The 24,937-nt window shown below is 40.9% G+C and overlaps 1 protein-coding gene across 1 annotated transcript in view; it reads right to left on the bottom strand.

Moving 5' to 3' along the window:
* Positions 1 to 24,937, bottom strand: part of LOXL3 (lysyl oxidase like 3) — a 427,846-nt gene that overhangs the window by 93,569 nt on the left and 309,340 nt on the right. Inside the window, exon 7 of the mRNA XM_053700379.1 lies at positions 7,925 to 8,079. Within this exon, the coding sequence (XP_053556354.1) occupies positions 7,925 to 8,079 (155 nt within the window). The remainder of the gene's footprint in view (positions 1 to 7,924; positions 8,080 to 24,937) is intronic.

Below are 24,937 nucleotides of genomic sequence, written 5' to 3' on the forward strand. Positions count from 1 at the left end.
GAATCGATGAGTCAAGAAGCGTAATTGGATCAATGCATGCGCACAGATTTGGCTGTGCAGTTTTATTATAGTTCACACAGATTAAACCAGAAAAGCAAGCGAGTTCAACTAATTTAGATTGACAACACCTCCACTAGAGGGTGGTTACGTATAAGCGTAAAATCCGCCACCATAGTGATCATTGAGGATCTATGTCAAAACAACACATGTATACAGATAAACAGAAAAGAATTCACGCAAACAATATTGTAAGATGAAACATGTAGTGCTTAAGTCATGTGCACTATACCTGAATTTGGCCAAATTGTGCAAAGAAACATCCTCAAAATAATTTCTAGTAGAGGGCAGTATAGTCTGTAGGGGGCTAAAAGAAACAACACCTGTAACAGCGGGCACCACCAACTATATGAGAGGTATCAGGTGTCATGTTATCATATTCCAGGATCTATGTTTCTTAACCCCAGTTTATACAGACTAACCGTTTGAAACTTAATAGCATTAAGTAATATACAATATACATGTATTAGTTGAACAGTATTTTTGCAGACCAGTGGAAGTTATGGGGATAGTATATAGCAACTCCAGTATTCAGCGGGCACCACCTTAAGTAAGGGTATCCGGTGTCATGAATAGTATCAATTCTGGATCTATGTTAAAACTACCCCAGAATAACTTTTTTCCGTCTGTTACAGTTGTATAGAAAATGGAAAAGACTTACAGAGCATTACAACTCATTATACCTGATATACAACAGTATCTGAATATCAAGAGCAAACATGTACACAGAATGTGATGAGAATAATGTAAGTGGATCACCCTTTTCAGGGCTTAGACATGTCCCATAAGTAGGAACTGTGTATACAAATGGTACATTATTACACCTTCGGATGTCCAGGTGATTGAGCTGAAAAGTCAGATGGTAAATGCTCAGTTAGTTATACAACCGTATCTTTGCTTTCTGTTAGAGAATTTCAAAAGGTTTCCGTGTGTAGATAGATTTCAATTCAAAACAAACGTGCTACATTCTAGCACAGCGTGGACGCCACAGCGATCTGTCCTTCGTGCATGTCCGTCTCCACTTCTTACGTCACTGCCGACGTACGTTTCACCCCCCACGTGACAGCCAGAGAGCACAGGGGTTTCCTCAGGGCAAAAGCGGATGCCCTGAGGAAACCCCTGTGCTCTCTGGCTGTCACGTGGGGGGTGAAACGTACGTCGGCAGTGACGTAAGAAGTGGAGACGGACATGCACGAAGGACAGATCGCTGTGGCGTCCACGCTGTGCTAGAATGTAGCATGTTTGTTTTGAATTGAAATCTATCTACACACGGAAACCTTTTGAAATTCTCTAACAGAAAGCAAAGATACGGTTGTATAACTAACTGAGCATTTACCATCTGACTTTTCAGCTCAATCACCTGGACATCCGAAGGTGTAATAATGTACCATTTGTATACACAGTTCCTACTTATGGGACATGTCTAAGCCCTGAAAAGGGTGATCCACTTACATTATTCTCATCACATTCTGTGTACATGTTTGCTCTTGATATTCAGATACTGTTGTATATCAGGTATAATGAGTTGTAATGCTCTGTAAGTCTTTTCCATTTTCTATACAACTGTAACAGACGGAAAAAAGTTATTCTGGGGTAGTTTTAACATAGATCCAGAATTGATACTATTCATGACACCGGATACCCTTACTTAAGGTGGTGCCCGCTGAATACTGGAGTTGCTATATACTATCCCCATAACTTCCACTGGTCTGCAAAAATACTGTTCAACTAATACATGTATATTGTATATTACTTAATGCTATTAAGTTTCAAACGGTTAGTCTGTATAAACTGGGGTTAAGAAACATAGATCCTGGAATATGATAACATGACACCTGATACCTCTCATATAGTTGGTGGTGCCCGCTGTTACAGGTGTTGTTTCTTTTAGCCCCCTACAGACTATACTGCCCTCTACTAGAAATTATTTTGAGGATGTTTCTTTGCACAATTTGGCCAAATTCAGGTATAGTGCACATGACTTAAGCACTACATGTTTCATCTTACAATATTGTTTGCGTGAATTCTTTTCTGTTTATCTGTATACATGTGTTGTTTTGACATAGATCCTCAATGATCACTATGGTGGCGGATTTTACGCTTATACGTAACCACCCTCTAGTGGAGGTGTTGTCAATCTAAATTAGTTGAACTCGCTTGCTTTTCTGGTTTAATCTGTGTGAACTATAATAAAACTGCACAGCCAAATCTGTGCGCATGCATTGATCCAATTACGCTTCTTGACTCATCGATTCATGTGTTCCTTAATTTAGTAGTAACCTTTTATTCAACTTCGGCGCTGGGTGGCACTTGTGAATGTGGGGAGTGAGTATATACCTACACACACCGCTATTTTAGCGGAGCTTTAGAACTTACTAAGCTATTTATTTTAAAAAAATATGTGCTGCAATCCCTGTCTATACATTATAGCAATCTAATTGCGGTTGTTGTAGTATCTCCCTTTTTCAAAATGATTATCTAAATATTTAAAGGGTCTGCACATTGGCTATTTTTACCTTCGTATAAGGTTTTATTTACACCTGGGCGTTGCCACACAGTCCTAGGTAAAGAATTATAAATTTGGCTCTACTAGCCTCCCTTTCCCTACCCTTTCTCTATATATATATGTATGTATGTGTATATATATGTATGTATGTGTATATATATGTATTTATGAGTATATATGTATTTATGTGTATATATGTATTTATGTGTATATATGTATGTATGTATGTATGTATGTGTATATATGTATGTATGTATGTATGTGTATATATATGTATGTATGTGTATATATATGTATTTATGTGTATATATATGTATGTATGTGTATATATGTATTTATGTGTATATATATGTATGTATGTGTATATATATGTATTTATGTGTATATATGTATTTATGTGTATATATGTATGTATGTGTATATATATGTATGTATGTGTATATATATGTATGTATGTGTATATATATGTATATATGTATGTATGTGTATATATATGTATTTATGTGTATATATATGTATTTATGTGTATATATATGTATTTATGTGTATATATGTATTTATGTGTATATATGTATGTATGTATGTATGTATGTGTATATATGTATGTATGTATGTATGTGTATATATATGTATGTATGTGTATATATATATGTATTTATGTGTATATATATGTATGTATGTGTATATATGTATTTATGTGTATATATATGTATGTATGTGTATATATATGTATTTATGTGTATATATGTATGTATGTGTATATATGTATGTATGTGTATATATGTATGTATGTATGTATGTGTATATATATATGTATGTATGTGTATATATATATGTATGTATGTGTATATATATGTATTTATGTGTATATATATTTATGTGTATATATGTATTTATGTGTATTTATGTGTATATATGTATTTAGACATGTATACACATATAAACACAAATACATAAAGAAGTGCATTGGAACCCTTTGCAGTCAAGTAGATGAAAACATATTAAAACATATTTATGCAATCTTCATATTAAAAAAAAACAATGTTTAACTACGTATTTACTGTAACTATTTCCCATTCCAATGTTTTTCACATATAGGAATATGTTCTTTGTATTTTTAAATAGATATTCCTATATTTATATCTGTATGTATCTATACCTATATCTAATCATCTATATAGGTAAAGATACCATCAGACATATGTAGAAATATTTATTTAAGAATAATTAGAACATATTCTTCTGAATTCTGAAGAGCATTAGAATATGAAATGTCATGTTAGTGAACTTGAGAAAATGCGGTAGGGTTTGCGCGGAAGTAGGGTGTTAGATTTGTACACTTTTCTTGCCCCTATTGACTTCTATGGGGGAATACGTTAACGCGATTGTGACATTCCAAGTTCGGCTTTTTGCACTTCAGGTAAGCGCTACCCAACGTGTGCAAAAAGCTTACTTCTAGCTGAGTTAATATGTGAACAGGAAACCTTTATTAACTGTAATGAAAGCATTGTTATAACCATATGGACATTATGTGTTTATAAACTGCATATATGAGTTATTTTCCTTGCCTAAGTCTGACATAGATTTGAGAGAGCGTTAAGTAACCAATGAAAACTGATCTGGACATTTAAAAAGGACTGATAACACAACAGATAGTACTCCCTGAAAAAGCCGCTGTATCAGAGAAACGTACGTTGGAGCGCTGTTACAAGGAAGAGGGAGCTTATTATATGTATTGCTCACGCTGGGCCTCAGATCGGTAAAGTGCGCCGGTTATATTTGGTGCATTTTTCTGTAGGACTTGCTTTGGCGTGTACTAGTCCTATTAGCCCTCGTTGGTGTTGAGATTTCCTTGTTTTAAACAAATTGTTTTTATGTCATGATCCAGTTGACATCCTTGGTCTTTTCCATAGAATTTATTGGTTTAACACCACACTGTCTTACCTGAGAGCATAGTCATAGCTATATCCCATGTGAGCAAGGTTCTAGACCACTCTGGTGTTACCTTCTCCACATAGAGCTTCACTATGTGATATCTCTTCTTTCTGTGGTCTGCAGCACAACAAAGGAGCAGAATACAACAGATTAAAGGAATATATCTTTTCACATTCTTAGCACATTAGAGTGTGCACTTTGAATTTGCAACTTTTTTCTTTTAACACAGTGTTAGCACTAATATATAGTTTGTTTATAGGGACAAATAGAACCTGGCTATTGGGCGTAGGGTCTGTTTATCCTCCCCAAGGTGACATAGAGACAATCAGAACCGGGCTATGGGACATGGGGTTTGTCTATCCTCCCCAAGGTGACATAGAGACAATCAGAACCGGGCTATGGGACATGGGGTTTGTCTATCCTCCCAAGGTGACATAGAGACAAACAGAACCTGGCTATGGGGTCTGTCTATCCTTCCAAGGTGACAGAAACAAATAGAACCTGGCTATGGGTCATGGGGTCTGTGCATCCTCCTCAAGGTGACATAGATCCCATGTTCCATAGCCAGGTTATATTTGTCTCTATGTCACCTTAGGGACGATAGACAGACCCCATGTCCCATAGCCAGGTTATGTTTGTCTCTATGTCACCTTAGGGAGGATAGACAGACCCCATGTCCTGTAACTAGGTTCTGTTTGTCTCTGTCACCTTAGGGAGGATAGACAGACCCCGTGCCCCATAGCTAGGTTCTGCTTGTTTCTGTCACTTTGGGAGGATAGACAGACCCCATGTCCCTTAGCCAGGTGCCGTTTGTCTCTATGTCACATTGGGAGGATAGACAGACCCCATGTCCCATAGCCAGGTTCTATTTGTCTCTATGTCACCTTGGGAGGATAGACAGACCACATGTTCCATAGCCAGGTTCTGTTTGTCTCTGTCTATCCTCCCAATGTGACATAGAGACAAATAGAACCTGGCTATGGGACATGGGGTCTGTCTATCCTCCCAATGTGACATAAAGACAAACAGCACATGGCTAAGGGACATGGGGTCTGTCTATTCTCCCTAAGGTGACAGAGACAAGCAGACCCATGGGGTTTGTCTATCTTCCCCAAGGTGACATAGAGACAAATAGAACCTGGCTATGGGACATGGGGTCTGTCTATCCTCCCCAAGGTAACAGAGACAAATAGAACCTAGCTACGGGACATGGGGTCTGTCTATCCTCCCTAAGGTGACATAGAGACAAATAGAACCTGGCTATGGGACATGGGGTCTGTCTATCCTCCCAATGTGACAGAGACAAACAGAACCTGGCTATAGGACATGGGTCTGTCTATCCTCCCAATGTGACATAGAAACAAACAGAACCTAACTACAGGACATGTGGTCTGTCTATCCTCCCCAAGGTGACAGAGACAAACATAACCTGGCTATGGGACATGGGGTATGTCTATCCTCCCAATGTGACAATCAGAACCTGGCTATGGGGTATGTCTATCCTCCCAAAGTGACAGAGACAAACAGAACCTGGCTATGGGACATGGTGTCTGTCCATCCTCCCCAAAGTGGCACAGAGACCAGAAGCAGGACATGCAGTCTGTCAATCTTCTCCACAGAGACAAACATAACCTGGCTATGGGACATGGGGTCTGTCTATCCTCAAAATGTGACAATCAGAACCTGGCTATGGGGTATGTCTATCCTCCCAAAGTGACAGAGACAAACAGAACCTGGCTATGGGACATGGTGTCTGTCCATCCTCCCCAAAGTGGCACAGAGACCAGAAGCAGGACATGCAGTCTGTCAATCTTCTCCACAGAGACAAACATAACCTGGCTATGGGACATGGGGTCTGTCTATCCTCCCAATGTGACAATCAGAACCTGGCTATGGGGTATGTCTATCCTCCCAAAGTGACAGAGACAAACAGAACCTGGCTATGGGACATGGTGTCTGTCCATCCTCCCCAAAGTGGCACAGAGACCAGAAGCAGGACATGCAGTCTGTCAATCTTCTCCACAGAGACAAACAAAACCTAGCTACGGGACATGGGGTCTGTCAATCCTCCCAAGGTGACACAGAGACAAACAAAACCTGGCTTTGGGACATGGGGTCTGTCTATTCTTCCAAGGTGACACAAAGACAAACAAAACCTAGCTACGGGACATGGGGTCTGTCTATCCTCCCAAGGTGACACAAAGACAAACAAAACCTAGCTACGGGACATGGGGTCTGTCTATCCTCCCAAGGTGACACAGAGACAAACAAAACCTAGCTAAGGGACATGGGGTCTGTCAATCCTCCACAAGGTGACACAGAGACCAAATAAACCTGACTACAGGACATGGGGTCTGTCAATCCGCCCAAGGAGACAAAGAGACAGAACCTGGCTATGTGACATGAGGTCTGTCTATTATCCCCAAGATAAGACAGAGACAAACAAACAGACCCCTTGTTCTGTAGTCTGCTTCTATTGTTACAGCTGGAAGAAACACACACAGAACATTACAACATCATATGGGGTCTGTCTCACCCCCAGAGTGACAGTGACACACACAGAACATTACTACATCATATGGGGTCTGTCTCACCCCCCCCAAGTGACAGACACACAGAGAACATTGCCACATCATATGGGGTCTGTCTCACCCCCCCCCCCCCAAAGTGACAGACACACACAGAACATTGCTACATCATATGGGGTCTGTCTCACCCCCCCCCCCAAAGTGACAGACACACACAGAACATTGCTACATCATATGGGGTCTGTCTCACCCCCAGAGTGACAGTGACACACAGAACATTACTACATCATATGGGGTCTGTCTCACCCCCAGAGTGACAGTGACACACAGAACATTACTACATCATATGGGGTCTGTCTCACCCCCAGAGTGACAGTGACACACAGAACATTACTACATCATATGGGGTCTGTCTCACCCCAAGAGTGACAGTGACACACAGAACATTAGTACATCATATGGGGTCTGTCTCAGCCCCCAGAGTGACAGTGACACACAGAACATTACTACATCATATGGGGTCTGTCTCACCCCCAGAGTGACAGTGAAACACAAAGAACATTAATACAGCATATGGGGTACATCCCACCACCCAGGGTGACAGTGACACACAGAACATTACTGCAGAATATGGGGTACCACCCAGGGTGACTGACACACATAAGATGAGTTATAAGACATGGATAGTGTCCAAGCATTGTAATACAATCTATTAATTCCCATAATGTAACAAAGTAATACAGGTTAATAGATGGAGGAACCATTTACATTAAAACTTATCCAACAACAATCAATTTGTGACCTCAAATTTGCCTTTTCACCCACATGAGATCAACACAATCACACCAGACACCCGAGTCACTCCGTCATTGTGAAATCAAATGAGAATGTTGCTTACCGTCGTCTCATAGCCCATGTATGGAAAGTTGCACTTGACGGCTGCATCCTCACTATGCTTACAGTCCTCCTCAGTGATATTCTTGTACTGACAATCCCACAAAGAGTTCTCTGTACCATTACACCTCACCTCGTTCATGTGAATGGGCCCCATACCTGGAAGAGCCAACAAAAGAATGAAGATTACACTTCTGTACCAATTGTGACCTTATGGGCTTTTATTTGTTACATATATCAGGCACTGCTATATAAACTTACTTCCATCTTCTGTCTACAATCGTCAGTCTTCCATCTTCTTCTTCTATCCAATCTTCTGGTAGATGTCCTCTTTATCAGATCACCACAGCACACTGAAGTTTGAATTCAAAGTTCCTCCTTATTCAGGGGTGCCCTTGATTTTCTGTTGGCTAATTTTTGAATTGTTAGTCCAATCAACCAAAATAATTAAATATTTTTCTATTGGTTGGTTGGAATAACAATTCAGAAACCAGCAAATAGAAATGCAAGGGCACTCCTATATAAGGAGGAACCTTGCATTCATGCTTCAGTGTGCAGTGGTGATCTCATGAAGAGGACATCTACCAGAATATAAGAAGAAAATAAGTATCGGATGGAAGAAAGAGGAAAAAGATGTAAGACTGATGATGGAAGAAGGACTGCCGCGATGAAGAGGACCACCCCAGAGGACCACTGCCATGAAGAAAGAAGGAGCACCAGTGGAGTCAAGTTGGTGAGTACAAAAATGTGCAGTCTTTTCATTGAGCCACCTTCTCATTGAGTATAAAAGGTAGTGCAGAGAATGAGCAGCAACCATTGACAGGAAAACTGTAGAATCATCCATGTATAAGCTGGGGTCTACAATAGAAGAATAGTCCAAAACCAGAGCACGGGGATAAAGGAGGTCCAGTGGTCAGGACACAGTTTCAAAGTTTATTAATAACCAGCAAATCAGTCCTCACAAAGTGGATCTTAGTAGATTTGTTTAGAAAGGTAGCATAATCCAAAAGCTTTGCCAGGGTTAGGGACAAGGTAACAGGTCAGAAACAAGATTGCTTTAGTCTCCATGTGAATAAGAAAGCACTGAATGGTAATCTGAGAAGACCATTTAACAAAGGTCTCTTTCATGTAGCAAAAATATAAAAACCGCTAAGGATAATGCACAGGCAAATGAAGACAACCATACTAAGCCAAAGTTACTTATTGCAATCCCTGGCTCTGGCAGCAGCGGATTTCCTTGTTATAACATAAATCCAGCTTCAGCATCAGTGTGGTGCTGGCCTCTCACCGGCACCCAGTCAACAGTAAGTATAGCATGGTGCTGGCCTCTCACCGGCACCCAGTCAACAGTAAGTATAGCATGGTGCTGGCCTCTCACCGGCACCCAGTCAACAGTAAGTATAGCATGGTGCTGGCCTCTCACCGGCACCCAGTCAACAGTAAGTATAGCATGGTGCTGGCCTCTCACCGGCACCCAGTCAACAGTAAGTATAGCATGGTGCTGGCCTCTCACCGGCACCCAGTCAACAGTAAGTATAGCATGGTGCTGGCCTCTCACCGGCACCCAGTCAACAGTAAGTATAGCATGGTGCTGGCCTCTCACCGGCGCCCAGTCAACAGTAAGTATATCATGGTTTTGCGCTAATGGGTATAGGCTCTTTTATCTAATGGAAGCTTCCTCTATGCTTCCTAAAGGGGGTATTTTAGGAGAAAAGTTTTATAGAAAAAGAGCGCTAAATAAGCTAATACCTCTTGGAGATCGAGAAAAAATTATGTGTGAAACGATATGTTTTAAAATAGAAAAATAACTGGCGTCTATTGACTGTTTTTTCCATTCAATTATATATCCTAACAGTGTGTAAAGAAGATAAATGTTATACAAATACACTGATTGCTATCAAATACAAATATATTGCTAACAAATACGCTGATTGTTAATAAATACAATGATTGTAGTAGGTTTGCCAACCTTTTATGTACTTATACAAACTTCATAAGCAATGCTTTTTCGTTTTTAAATTTTAAAAAGGATTTAAAATGTAAAAATTTCAATATAGTTCAAACATCAACTTCAAGCTAAAAGGTTAAAAAGTGAAACGGAATCGAACTGAAGAACAAATCTAGAGCAGTGATACAATTCAATATTTGTCTTAAATGAGACATTCATAAAGGATTCATATTTAAAAGGTCATTATTAAAAGTTCATCTTAAGAGTTCAAGTGGAGAACACGTATGTGTAGTATATATGTAATGATATGGCTGCAGAAGCCGCAATAAAGGCATCCATCTGCAAACCCACAAAAAAAAAAAAAAAAAAGGGTCAAACTACTGGAAGGATAACCCCTGGAGAGTGTTGTTTAAAAATCCGCAAATTACTTTTAACACTACGTTTAGGAGTTCAGAACATTCCGATTTTAGGACCAAGAAAGGTCAGATTAATATACCTGCTTATTTTATACCAGTAAATATAGGCTCTTAGCAGCCAAACCGCTATTACCATACCAAAGGCTGCAGCCATATCATTACATATATACTACACACATGTGTTCCTCTCCACTTGAACTTTTAAGATGAACTTTTAATAATGACCTTTTAAATATGAATCCTTTATGAATGTCTCATTTAAGACAAATTTTCGTCTAGATTACGAGTTTTGCATTAGGCTTAAAAAGCAGCGTTAGCCGGTCCTAACGCTGCTTTTTAATGCCCGCTGGTATTACGAGTCTTGAGGGTACAGGTGTACCGCTCACTTTTTTGGCCAGACTTGGAAATACCGCAAATCCACTTATGTAAATTGCGTATCCTCTATTTCCAATGGGACTTGCATAGTGCCGGTATTACGAGTCTGCCAAAAAGTGAGCGGTAGACCCTCTCCTGTCAAGAATGGTACCGCATTTAAAAGTCAGTAGCTAAGAGTTTTACACTACAACGCCGTAGCATAAAACTCTTAACTAAAGTGCTAAAAAGTACATTAACACCCATAAACTACCTATTATTAACCCCTAAATCTAAGTCTAACCCTAAAACCCCCTAACTTAAATATAATTAAAAGAAATCTAACTAAAATTTCCTATCATTAACTAAATTATTCCTATTTAAAACTAAATACTTACGTGTAAAATAGTTACATTGTATCTAGCTTAGGATTTATTTTTATTTTACAGGCAAGTTTGTATTTATTTTAACTAGGTAGAATAGTTACTAAATAATTATTAACTATTTATTAACTACCTAGCTAAAATAAATACAAAATTACCTGTAAAATAAAACCTAACCTAAGTTACAATTACACCTAACACTACACTATAATTAAATAAATAAACTAAATTAAATACAATTAAATAAATTACATACAATTACCTAAATTAAATTAAATTAGCTAAAGTACAAAACCCCCCCCACTAAATTACAGAAAATAATAAACAAATTACAGAAATTTAAACTAATTACACCTAATCTAATAGCCCTATTAAAATAAAAAAGCCCCCCCAAAATAAAAAAAAACCCTAGCCTAAACTACCAATAGCCCTTAAAAGGGCCTTTTGCGGGGCATTGCCCCAAAGTAATCAGCTCTTTTACCTGTAAAAAAAAATACAAACAACCCCCCCAACAGTAAAACCCACCACCCACACAACCAACCCCCCAAATAACAACCTATCTAAAAAAACCTAAGCTCCCCTTTGCCCTGAAAAGGGCATTTGGATGGGCATTGCCATTAAAAGGGCAGTTAGCTCTTTTGCCGCCAAAAGACCCTAACCTAAAAATAAAACCCACCCAATACACCCTTAAAAAATACTAACACTAACCCCCTGAAGATCGACTTACCGGGAGACGTCTTCATCCAAGCCGGGCGAAGTGGTCCTCCAGACGGGCAGAAGTCTTCATCCAGACGGCATCTTCTATCTTCATCCATCCAGCGCGGAGCGAGTCCATCTTTAAGATATCCGACGCGGAGCATCCTCTTCATCTGACGACTAACACAGAATGAAGGTACCTTTAAGTGACGTCATCTTAGATGGCGCCCCTTAGATTCCGATTGGCTGATAGAATTATCAGAATTAAGGTAGAAAAAAATCCTAATCAGGATTAAGGTAAAAAAATCCTATTGGCTGAAGCAATCAGCCAATTGGATTGAGCTTGCATTCTATTGGCTGATTGGAACAGCCAATAGAATGCGAGCTCAATCCTATTGGCTGATTGCTTCAGCCAATAGGATTTTTTTACCTTAATTCTGATTGGCTGATAGAATTCTATCAGCCAATCGGAATCTAAGGGACGCCATCTTGGATGACGTCACTTAAAGGTACCTTCATTCTGTGTTAGTCGTCAGATGAAGAGGATGCTCCGTGTCGGATGTCTTGAAGATGGACCCGCACCGCGCCAGATGGATGAAGATAGAAGATGCCGTCTGGATGAAGACTTCTGCCCGTCTGGAGGACCACTTCTGCCTGGCTTGGATAAAGACTTCTGCCCGTCTGGACGACCACTTCGCCCGGCTTGGATGAAGTTAGGTTTTTTTAAGGGTGTATTGGGTGGGTTTATTTTTTAGATTAGGGGTTTGGGCTTGCAAAAGAGCTAACTGCCCTTTTAAGGACAATGCCCATCCAAATGCCCTTTTCAGGGCAATGGGGAGCTTAGGTTTTTTAGCTAGTATTTTATTTGGGGGGTTGGTTGTGTGGGTGGTGGGTTTTACTGTTGGGGGGTTGTTTGCATTTTTTTTTTTACAGGTAAAAGAGCTGATTACTTTCAGGCAATGCCCCACAAAAGGCCCTTTTAAGGGCTATTGGTAGTTTAGTTTAGGCCAGGGTTTTTTTTATTTGGGGGGGGGGTGCTCTTTTTCAATTTTAATAGGGCTATTAGATTAGGTGTAATTAGTTTAAATATCTGTAATTTATTTATTGTTTTCTGTAATTTAATGGGTTTTTTTTGTTTGTTTTATTAATTTAGGTAATTGTATTTAATTTAGTTAATTTATTTAATTATAGTGTAGTGTTAGGTGTTAGTCTAACTTAGGTTAGGTTTTATTTTACAGGTAAATTTGTCTTTATTTTAACTAGGTAGTTATTAAATAGTTAATAACTATTTAATAACTATTCTACCTAGTTAAAATAAATACAAAGTTGCCTGTAAAATAAAAATAAACCCTAAGCTAGATACAATGTAACTATTAGTTATATTGTAGCTAGCTAAGGGTTTATTTTACAGGTAAATATTTAGTTTTAAATAGGAATAATTTAGTTAATGATAGGAATATTTATTTTGATTTATTTAAATTATATAGGTGTTAGGTTTAGGGTTAGACTTAGGTTTAGGGGTTAATAACTTTAATGTCGGGGCGGCATATTAGGGGTTAATAAATGTAGGTAGGTGGCAACGATGTTAGGGACAGCAGATTAGGGGTTAATAATATTTAACTAATGTTTGCGAGGCGGGAGTGTGGCGGTTTAGGGGTTAATATGTTTATTATGTTGGGGGCGGCAGATTAGGGGTCAATAAGTGTAGGTAGGTGGTGGCAACATTGGGGGTGGCAGAGTAGGGGTTAATAAATATAATGTAGGTTTTGGCGATGTTGGGGGCAGCAGATTTGGGGTTCATAAGTATAATGTAGGTGGCGGCGGTGTCCGGAGCGGCAGATTAGGGGTTAATAATTATAATTTAGGTGTCGGCGATGTCGGGGGCGGCAGATTAGGGTTGATAAGTGTAAGATTAGGGGTGTTTAGACTCGGGGTTCATGTTAGGGTGTTAGGTGTAGACATAAATTTTATTTCCCCATAGGAATCAATGGGGCTGCGTTAAGGAGTTTTACGCTGCTTTTTTGCAGGTGTTAGACTTTTTTTCAGCCGGCTCTCTCCGTTGATTCCTATGGGGAAATCGTGCACGAGCACGTTACACCAGCTCACCGCTGACTTAAGCAGCGCTGGTATTGGAGTGCTGTAATGAGAAAAATTTTTTTTCTCAACGCTCACTTCTTGTCTTTTAATGACGGGTTTCTGAAAACTCGTAATACCAGCGCTGTAGGTAAGTGAGCGGTGAGGGAAAACTGTTTGTTAGCATCGCACAGCCTCTAATGCAAAACTCGTAATCTGGGCCATTGTATTTATTAACAATCAGTGTATTTGTTAGCAATATATTTATATTTTGATAGCAATCAGTATATTTATGAGAGAAGTATTTGTATAACATTTATCTTCTTTACACACTATTAGGATATATAATTAAATGGAAAAAACAGTCAATAGACGCCAGGAATAATACAATTATATTCTATTTAAAATATATTGTTTCACACATAATTTTTTTCTCGATCTCCAAAAGGTATAAGCTTATTTAACGCTCTTTTTCTATAAAACTTTTCTCCGATCTGACATAACCCCCTCTCAAGGCACAATATCAGGGCATGGGCAGGACCAGGACAGAAAGGATGCTAAAGATTAAACCTTCTCACCAATCTTGGTGCATAAACATTAGTCATTGGTTCCCATTAATTCTTTTTAGGACCATATCATTTACATTTGATTAAATTAAATACTGCAGACGTCCATGATTAATATGACAGCCCAAGATCTTTTCAACCACAAATTCATCTACACCATCCACAGAAATATGGAGAAGGAAGAACACATTGAGGAAAATGATTTTCACAACATCTCTTGACCTGGGACACATGGAAAAATCACATGAATTCTAAAATTAGGAGGAAGTTCAAGCTTCATGGCTGGAATCAAATGCAGAGGGTAATAATTACAAAAAGTTATAATAATGAAAGCTTTGTAATCCACACAAGGTCTCAAATCTCCATATTCCTTCTTGGCAAAGAAGATACCAAAAACACCAGCAGAGGAGGTGGATTGTCTAATACAATATTTGGCCAGATTCTCTTCAATGTTCTGGACAACACAGGGGAAAGATTTTTTTCATGAGGAATAGTAGCAGAGGGAACCAAATCAATTGGACAATCATAAAGAAGTTATATGAGGCTGGATTTTTCTTCAGGCAGATATTTAACACTGTAAAATGTTTTTATAAATAAGAGCTATTACAAATACTTTCAGAATCTCAGTTTATTACAAGATTAACATCAGTCATTGTATGACCAGAAGCCAAAGACACAGATACTGGTAAAGGCTCTTAAACAACACGTCCACCACTCATACGGCTACAATTAGCAACAAACCGCTGAACAGAAGTGGCTCCTGACTGTAGTGGCAACTTAATATTTCTTGCTAGAGTGGAATCAATGAAACAGCCACTAGCACCTACACTCTTATTGCAATGGTCAATAAAAAGAATGAACGGGTAATGGATAAGAAAGCCCCTTGAAAAGTCTGAAGGATTTAGGAAGACATCTGAAAGAGCTTGATTACCTTACTTGGAAGCTCTATTTAGTTTCACAGGACAGCTCCAATTTGAATAGGTACATAATGAGGAGAAGGTTCAGCAGCAGGGCTTGAAAAGGGGTTAAAAGGAGATACTTGAGAAAGCCTCAATCTCTTTCATGAAGTCATCTGTCAATCTGGATCGTCAGGTCAATCATACTCTCTAAGGCCTTGATTATCGAAAGTGCTGCAAGGTGACGATATATTCAAAAGGGATCTGACGCGATGTTGAAAAAGCCAATTATATATTCAAAAGGGATCTGACACAATGTCGAGAAAGCCAATGATATATTCAAAAGGGATCTGATGCGATGTTGAGACAGCCAATAATATATTCAAAAGGGATCTGCTGCAATGTCGAGAAAGCCAACAATATATTCAAAAGGGATCTGACGTGATGTCGAGAAAGCCAATAATATATTCAAAAGGGATCTGACGCGATGTCGAGAAAGCCAACAATATATTCAAAAGGGATCTGACGCGATGTCGAGAAAGCCAACGCTATATATATATATAAAAGTGATCTGACACAATGTCGAGTAAGCTAATGATATATTCCAAAGGGATCTGATGCGGTGTTGAGAAAGCCAACAATGTATTCAAAAGGGATCTAACGTGATGTTGAGAAAGCCAATGATATATTCAAAAGGGATCTGACGCAATGTTGAGAAAGCCAATGATATATTCAAAAGGGATCTGATGCGATGTCAGCTATGTATTCATAAGTCTGACATTGCTGTTTAAAAGGCATTATTTTTACTTAGCACTAAAACCAAAGAACCTCTCACCACCCAAATAAAAAGCCCACCTTTAACCTCTTAAGGATCAGCAACGTACCCTGTAAGTCGCTAGTCTTTCTATGGGGGTTGTCTTGCTAATAGAGTTTGCGGCAGGACCTCGCTATTATAAACAAGGAAACCCTTGATGACCGGTGATGTACATGGTACGTCCCGGTTGTTAAGGGGTTAAAAACCTGGTAAGGGCATTTGGTAGAGCAGTGTCCTAAAGTGAATATAGCTTTTTTGCCAATAAATAAAAAAATGCCCTATTCTGGAAGCAGTAAAAGTGTCTGTCTAATCTCTCCCCACGTTGCAATAAGTTTAAAGGGACAATATAACTGCATGTAAGAGACACCACAATAAAGAAGAATATGCACTGATACTGATCTAAAAATACAGTATAAAACCTTTCAGAAACTTATTTAGATTCTCCCAGTTTAGCACCGTTGATGAGGTTAGGCTGGAATACCCACTGAAAGGGGCTGGGAAAACAAAAGAGCAGACGCCCCACTCCCCTGCATTTGAAAAGACAGATAACAAACAGGAGCCAGCAGGAGTCTGTAAACACGTGTATACATCTGACACTATGGTGCTTGGTTAGGAGTCTGTAAACACGTGTATATATCTGACACTATGGTGCTTGGTTAGGAGTCTGTAAACACGTGTATACATCTGACACTGTAGGGCTTGGTTAGGAGTCTGTAAACACGTGTATACATCTGACACTATGGTGCTTGGTTAGGAGTCTGTAAACACGTGTATACATCTGACACTGTAGGGCTTGGTTAGGAGTCTGTAAACACGTGTATACATCTGACACTATGGTGCTTGGTTAGGAGTCTGTAAACACGTGTATACATCTGACACTGTAGGGCTTGGTTAGGAGTCTGTAAACACGTGTATACATCTGACACTGTAGGGCTTGGTTAGGAGTCTGTAAACACGTGTATACATCTGACACTATGGTGCTTGGTTAGGAGTCTGTAAACCTGTGTATACATCTGACACTGTAGGGCTTGGTTAGGAGTCTGTAAACACGTGTATACATCTGACACTATGGTGCTTGGTTAGGAGTCTGTAAACACGTGTATACATCTGACACTATGGTGCTTGGTTAGGAGTCTGTAAACACGTGTATATATCTGACACTGTAGGGCTTGGTTAGGAGTCTGTAAACACGTGTATACATCTGACACTATGGGGCTTGGTTAGGAGTCTGTAAACACGTGTATATATCTGACACTATGGTGCTTGGTTAGGAGTCTGTAAACACGTGTATATATCTGACACTATGGTGCTTGGTTAGGAGTCTGTAAACACGTGTATACATCTGACACTGTAGGGCTTGGTTAGGAGTCTGTAAACACGTGTATACATCTGACACTATGGTGCTTGGTTAGGAGTCTGTAAACACGTGTATACATCTGACACTGTAGGGCTTGGTTAGGAGTCTGTAAACACGTGTATACATCTGACACTATGGTGCTTGGTTAGGAGTCTGTAAACACGTGTATATATCTGACACTGTATGGCTTGGTTAGGAGTCTGTAAACACGTGTATACATCTGACACTATGGGGCTTGGTTAGGAGTCTGTAAACACGTGTATATATCTGACACTATGGTGCTTGGTTAGGAGTCTGTAAACACGTGTATATATCTGACACTGTAGGGCTTGGTTAGGAGTCTGTAAACACGTGTATACATCTGACACTGTAGGGCTTGGTTAGGAGTCTGTAAACACATGTATACATCTGACACTGTAGGGCTTGGTTAGGAGTCTGTAAAACACATGTATACATCTGACACTGTAGGGCTTGGTTAGGAGTCTGTAAACACGTGTATGCATCTGACACTATGGGGCTTGGTTAGGAGTCTGTAAACACATGTATATATCTAACTATGGGGCTTAGTTAGGATTCTGTAAACACGTGTATACATCTGACACTATGGGGCTTGGTTAGGAGTCTGTAAACACGTGTATACATCTGACACTGTAGGGCTTGGTTAGGAGTCTATAAACACGTGTATACATCTGACACTGTAGGGCTTGGTTAGGAGTCTGTAAACACGTGTTTACATCTGACACCGTAGGGCTTGGTTAGGAGTCTGTAAACACGTGTATACATCTGACACTGTAGGGCTTGGTTAGGAGTCTGTAAACACCTGTATACATCTGACACCGTAGGGCTTGGTTAGGAGTCTGTAAACACGTGTATACATCTGACACTATGGGGCTTGGTTAGGATTCTGTAAACACGTGTATACATCTGACACTATGGGGCTTGGTTAGGAGTCTGTAAACACGTGTATACATCTGACACTATAGGGCTTGGTTAGGAGTCTGTAAACACGTGTATACATCTGACACTATGGGGCTTGGTTAGGAGTCTGTAAAAACGTGTATACATCTGACACCGTAGGGCATGGTTAGGAGTCTGTAAACACGTGTATATATCTGACACTATGGTGCTTGGTTAGGAGTCTGTAAACACGTGTATATATCTGACACTATGGTGCTTGGTTAGGAGTCTGTAAACACGTGTATATATCTGACACTGTAGGGCTTGGTTAGGAGTCTGTAAACACGTGTATACATCTGACACTGTAGGGCTTGGTTAGGAGTCTGTAAACACATGTATACATCTGACACTGTAGGGCTTGGTTAGGAGTCTGTAAAACACATGTATACATCTGACACTGTAGGGCTTGGTTAGGAGTCTGTAAACACGTGTATGCATCTGACACTATGGGGCTTGGTTAGGAGTCTGTAAACACATGTATATATCTAACTATGGGGCTTAGTTAGGATTCTGTAAACACGTGTATACATCTGACACTATGGGGCTTGGTTAGGAGTCTGTAAACACGTGTATACATCTGACACTGTAGGGCTTGGTTAGGAGTCTGTAAACACGTGTATACATCTGACACTGTAGGGCTTGGTTAGGAGTCTGTAAACACGTGTTTACATCTGACACCGTAGGGCTTGGTTAGGAGTCTGTAAACACGTGTATACATCTGACACTGTAGGGCTTGGTTAGGAGTCTGTAAACACCTGTATACATCTGACACCGTAGGGCTTGGTTAGGAGTCTGTAAACACGTGTATACATCTGACACTATGGGGCTTGGTTAGGATTCTGTAAACACGTGTATACATCTGACACTATGGGGCTTGGTTAGGAGTCTGTAAACACGTGTATACATCTGACACTATAGGGCTTGGTTAGGAGTCTGTAAACACGTGTATACATCTGACACTATGGGGCTTGGTTAGGAGTCTGTAAAAACGTGTATACATCTGACACCGTAGGGCATGGTTAGGAGTCTGTAAACACGTGTATATATCTGACACTATGGGGCTTGGTTAGGAGTCTGTAAACACGTGTATAGATCTGACACCGTAGGGCTTGGTTAGGAGTCTGTAAACACGTGTATACAGACTCCTAACCAAGCCCCATAGTGTCAGATGTATACACGTGTTTACAGACTCCTAACCAAGCCCCATAGTGTCAGATGTATACACGTGTTTACAGACTCCTAACCAAGCCCCATAGTGTCAGATGTATACACGTGTTTACAGACTCCTAACCAAGCCCCATAGTGTCAGATGTATACACGTGTTTACAGACTCCTAACCAAGCCCCATAGTGTCAGATGTATACACGTGTTTACAGACTCCTAACCAAGCCCTACAGTGTCAGATGTATACACGTGTTTACATCTGACACTATGGTGCTTGGTTAGGAGTCTGTAAACACGTGTATACATCTGACACTATGGGGCTTGGTTAGGAGTCTGTAAACACGTGTATACAGACTCCTAACCAAGCACCATAGTGTCAGATATATACACGTGTTTACAGACTCCTAACCAAGCACCATAGTGTCAGATATATACACGTGTTTACAGACTCCTAACCAAGCCCCATAGTGTCAGATGTATACACGTGTTTACAGACTCCTAACCAAGCCCCATAGTGTCAGATGTAAACACGTGTATACATCTGACACTGTAGGGCTTGGTTAGGGGTCTGTAAAACACATGTATACATCTGACACTGTAGGGCTTGGTTAGGGGTCTGTAAAACACGTGTATACATCTGACACTGTAGGGCTTGGTTAGGAGTCTGTAAACACGTGTATACATCTGACACTGTAGGGCTTGGTTAGGAGTCTGTAAACACGTGTATACATCTGATACTGTAGGGCTTGGTTAGGAGTCTGTAAACACGTGTATACATCTGACACTGTAGGGCTTGGTTAGGGGTCTGTAAACACGTGTATACATCTGACACTGTAGGGCTTGGTTAGGAGTCTGTAAACACGTGTATACATCTGACACTGTAGGGCTTGGTTAGGAGTCTGTAAAACACATGTATACATCTGACACTGTAGGGCTTGGTTAGGAGTCTGTAAACACGTGTATACATCTGACACTGTAGGGCTTGGTTAGGAGTCTGTAAACACGTGTATACATCTGACACTGTAGGGCTTGGTTAGGAGTCTGTAAACACGTGTATACATCTGACACTGTAGGGCTTGGTTAGGAGTCTGTAAACACGTGTATACATCTGACACTGTAGGGCTTGGTTAGGAGTCTGTAAACATGTGTATACATCTGACACCGTAGGGCTTGGTTAGGAGTCTGTAAACACGTGTATACATCTGACACTGTAGGGCTTGGTTAGGGTTCTGTAAAACACATGTATACATCTGACACTGTAGGGCTTGGTTAGTAGTCTGTAAAACACATGTATACATCTGACACTGTAGGGCTTGGTTAGGGGTCTGTAAAACACATGTATACATCTGACACTGTAGGGCTTGGTTAGGAGTCTGTAAAACACATGTATACATCTGACACTGTAGGGCTTGGTTAGGAGTCTGTAAACACGTGTATGCATCTGACACTATGGGGCTTGGTTAGGAGTCTGTAAACACATGTATATATCTAACTATGGGGCTTAGTTAGGATTCTGTAAACACGTGTATACATCTGACACTATGGGGCTTGGTTAGGAGTCTGTAAACACGTGTATACATCTGACACTGTAGGGCTTGGTTAGGAGTCTGTAAACACGTGTATACATCTGACACTGTAGGGCTTGGTTAGGAGTCTGTAAACACGTGTTTACATCTGACACCGTAGGGCTTGGTTAGGAGTCTGTAAACACGTGTATACATCTGACACTGTAGGGCTTGGTTAGGAGTCTGTAAACACCTGTATACATCTGACACCGTAGGGCTTGGTTAGGAGTCTGTAAACACGTGTATACATCTGACACTATGGGGCTTGGTTAGGATTCTGTAAACACGTGTATACATCTGACACTGTAGGGCTTGGTTAGGGGTCTGTAAAACACATGTATACATCTGATACTGTAGGGCTTGGTTAGGAGTCTGTAAAACACATGTATACATCTGACACTGTAGGGCTTGGTTAGGGGTCTGTAAAACACATGTATACATCTGACACTGTAGGGCTTGGTTAGGAGTCTGTAAACACGTGTATACATCTGACACTGTAGGGCTTGGTTAGGAGTCTGTAAACACGTGTATACATCTGACACTATGGGGCTTGGTTAGGAGTCTGTAAACACGTGTATACATCTGACACTGTAGGACCTGGTTAGGAGTCTGTAAACACGTGTATACATCTGACACTGTAGGGCTTGGTTAGGAGTCTGTAAACACGTGTATACATCTGACACTGTAGGGCTTGGTTAGGAGTCTGTAAACATGTGTATACATCTGACACTGTAGGACCTGGTTAGGAGTCTGTAAACACGTGTATACATCTGACACTGTAGGGCTTGGTTAGGGGTCTGTAAAACACATGTATACATCTGACACTGTAGGGCTTGGTTAGGAGTCTGTAAACACGTGTATACATCTGACACTGTAGGGCTTGGTTAGGAGTCTGTAAACACATGTATACATCTGACACTGTAGGGCTTGGTTAGGAGTCTGTAAACACGTGTATACATCTGACACTATGGGGCTTGGTTAGGAGTCTGTAAACACGTGTATACATCTGACACTGTAGGACCTGGTTAGGAGTCTGTAAACACGTGTATACATCTGACACTGTAGGGCTTGGTTAGGGGTCTGTAAAACACATGTATACATCTGACACTGTAGGGCTTGGTTAGGAGTCTGTAAACACGTGTATACATCTGACACTATGGGGCTTGGTTAGGAGTCTGTAAACACGTGTATACATCTGACACCGTAGGGCTTGGTTAGGAGTCTGAAAATCATCACATGTTATTAAAAAGTAAGCAAAACTATACATTGTTACAAAAACACACCCAGATGGGCTATGTAAAGAGATCAGCTACAAAACATTTATGAAAAATCTAGTGTACAAATGTCCCTTTAACTGAGAGGCTTTCAGATCATGCATAATATGCGTCAGGGTAGAAAGCTGCTTAGAGTGGGTAGTAATAATTCATCTCTGAGATCGAGCTGGGCTTAGTTATTATATAAAGGAAATAGGCAAATTACCTGTTTTATTAACAAGAACCAGTAATGCAGAGAATGGGAAGCAACAGTTGTCAGGTAATGTATAAGCCACGTATCAATGCCAGAAAAAACTGTCCGAAAACCAGGTATCAAAGCAAAGGAATAAAGAAGGTACAGAGGTCAGGACACCGTTCTGAAGTTCATTATCTATTAAATCATTCCTCAGAAAGTGGATCTAGTAGAAGAGTCAGACAGTGTACTCCAAAAGCATTGCCAGTGTCAGGAACAAGGTAGCAGGCCAGGAAAAAGATTGCTTTAGTCTCTGTGAGAAAAACCAAGCACTGATCTGACCATCTAACTCTTCCCATTATGGCTTAGTGCCACCAAGGTCAATTGCAAGTAGCAACAATATGAAGAGCGATAAGGATAACGCATAGGCAAATGATGACCATAATAATGTGAGCAGCAGGGCATGAGGTGACATACCTAGGCTCCTGGCTATGGCAGCAGTGCATGATCTAGTGACTGCACATCTCCCAAAACTGGCACCTGCCTAGCAGTAAGTATACTGTAGCTTCAGCCGCACTGGGGGACTTGACACTGAGCCACTCCCATCACATAATACCCCCTCTTTACTGAGCCAATCCCACCCCATAATGTCCCCTTCTCACTGAGCCAATCCCACCCCATAATGCCCCCTCCTCACTGAGCCAATCCCACCCCATAATGCCCCCTCCTCACTGAGCCGCTCCCACCACATAATATCCCCTCCTCACTGAGCCACTCCCACCACATAATGCTCCCTCTTTACTGAGCCAATCCCACCACATAATGCCCCTTCTCACTGAGCCAATCCCACCCCATAATGCCCCTTCTCACTGAGCCAATCCCACCCCATAATACCCCCTCTTTACTGAGCCAATCCCACCACAATATACCCCCTCTTTACTGAGCCAATCCCACCACATAATGCCCCCTTCTCACTGAGCCAATCCCACCCCATAATGCCCCCTTCTCACTGAGCAAATCTCACTCCAATATACCCCCTCTTTACTGAGCCAATCCCACCCCATAATGCCCCCTTCTCACTGGAGCAAATCCCACTCCATAATGCCCCCTTCTCACTGAGCCAATCTCACCCCATAATGCCGCCTTCTCACTGAGCCAATCCCATCCCAAAATGCCCCCTCCTCACTGAGCCACTCCCACCACATAAGGCCCCCACCTCACTGAGCCACTCCCACCACATAATGCCCCCTCCTCACTGAGCAATTCCCACCACATAATGCCCCCTCCTCACTGAACCACTCCCACCACATAATGCCCCCTCTTTACTGAGCCAATCCCACCCCATAATGCCCCCTTCTCACTGAGCCAATCCCACCCCATAATGCCCCTCCTCTCTGAGCCACTTCCACCACATTATGCCCCTCCCCCCTGAGCCGCTCAACCACATAATACCCCCTTCTCACTGAGCCACTCCCACCACATAATACCCCCTTCTCACTGAGCCAATCCCACCACATAATACCTCTCCTCCCTGAGCCAATCCCATCCCAAAATGCTCCCTCCTTACTGAGCCACTCCCACCACATAATGCCCCTCCTTACTAAGCCACTCCCACCCCATAATGCCCCCTCCTTACTGAGCCACTCCCACCACATAATGCCCCCTCCTTACTGAGCCACTCCCACCCCATAATGCCCCCTCCTTACTGAACCACTCCCACCCCATAATGACCCCTCCTTACTGAGCCACTCCCACCACATAATGCCCCCTCCTTACTGAGCCACTCCCACCCCATAATGCCCCCTCCTTACTGAGCCACTCCCACCACAAAATGCCCCCTCCTATATATGTATTCAGCTTTCTTTCTAATAGTAGCTAATAAAGAACACATCATCATTGGTCGGTTGGGATTCCAGCTATTACTAATAGCACACAGAAGGACACACTCCACTACCACCGAGACCGGCAAATAAACAGCCGATTTGACATTTCAACATCTCTCTTTCAGAACAAACACTAAGTGAGCTATAAGGAATGTGTTTCTACATTAAGAAGTGCTCAGCTACATAAATCTTCATTAATCCGACAAATTGTTGGGAAACATAAGGGCGTACCATCCTTGCCCTATCAGCGCTCATACTCTCATCATTTCCATCAACGATTGAATGGTTACCCCCTGTGACCCGGAAGTAAAGCCAAGCTGGGATACAGACCCATTACCACAACACAGAGAGAGATAAAACAAATATATTTTGCAACTGACCTATTTCATACAACCTTAAAGACAAAGATTAAAGGTACTTTTATAACGGCTAGTATACACACAGCCTTTCTAGTTTTATTGCCATATAGCTTTTCATTTTTGTAATATTAATCTAAAAACCA

The sequence above is a fragment of the Bombina bombina genome, chromosome 2 (genome assembly GCF_027579735.1).
Source record: "Bombina bombina isolate aBomBom1 chromosome 2, aBomBom1.pri, whole genome shotgun sequence".
Taxonomy (NCBI): domain Eukaryota; kingdom Metazoa; phylum Chordata; class Amphibia; order Anura; family Bombinatoridae; genus Bombina; species Bombina bombina.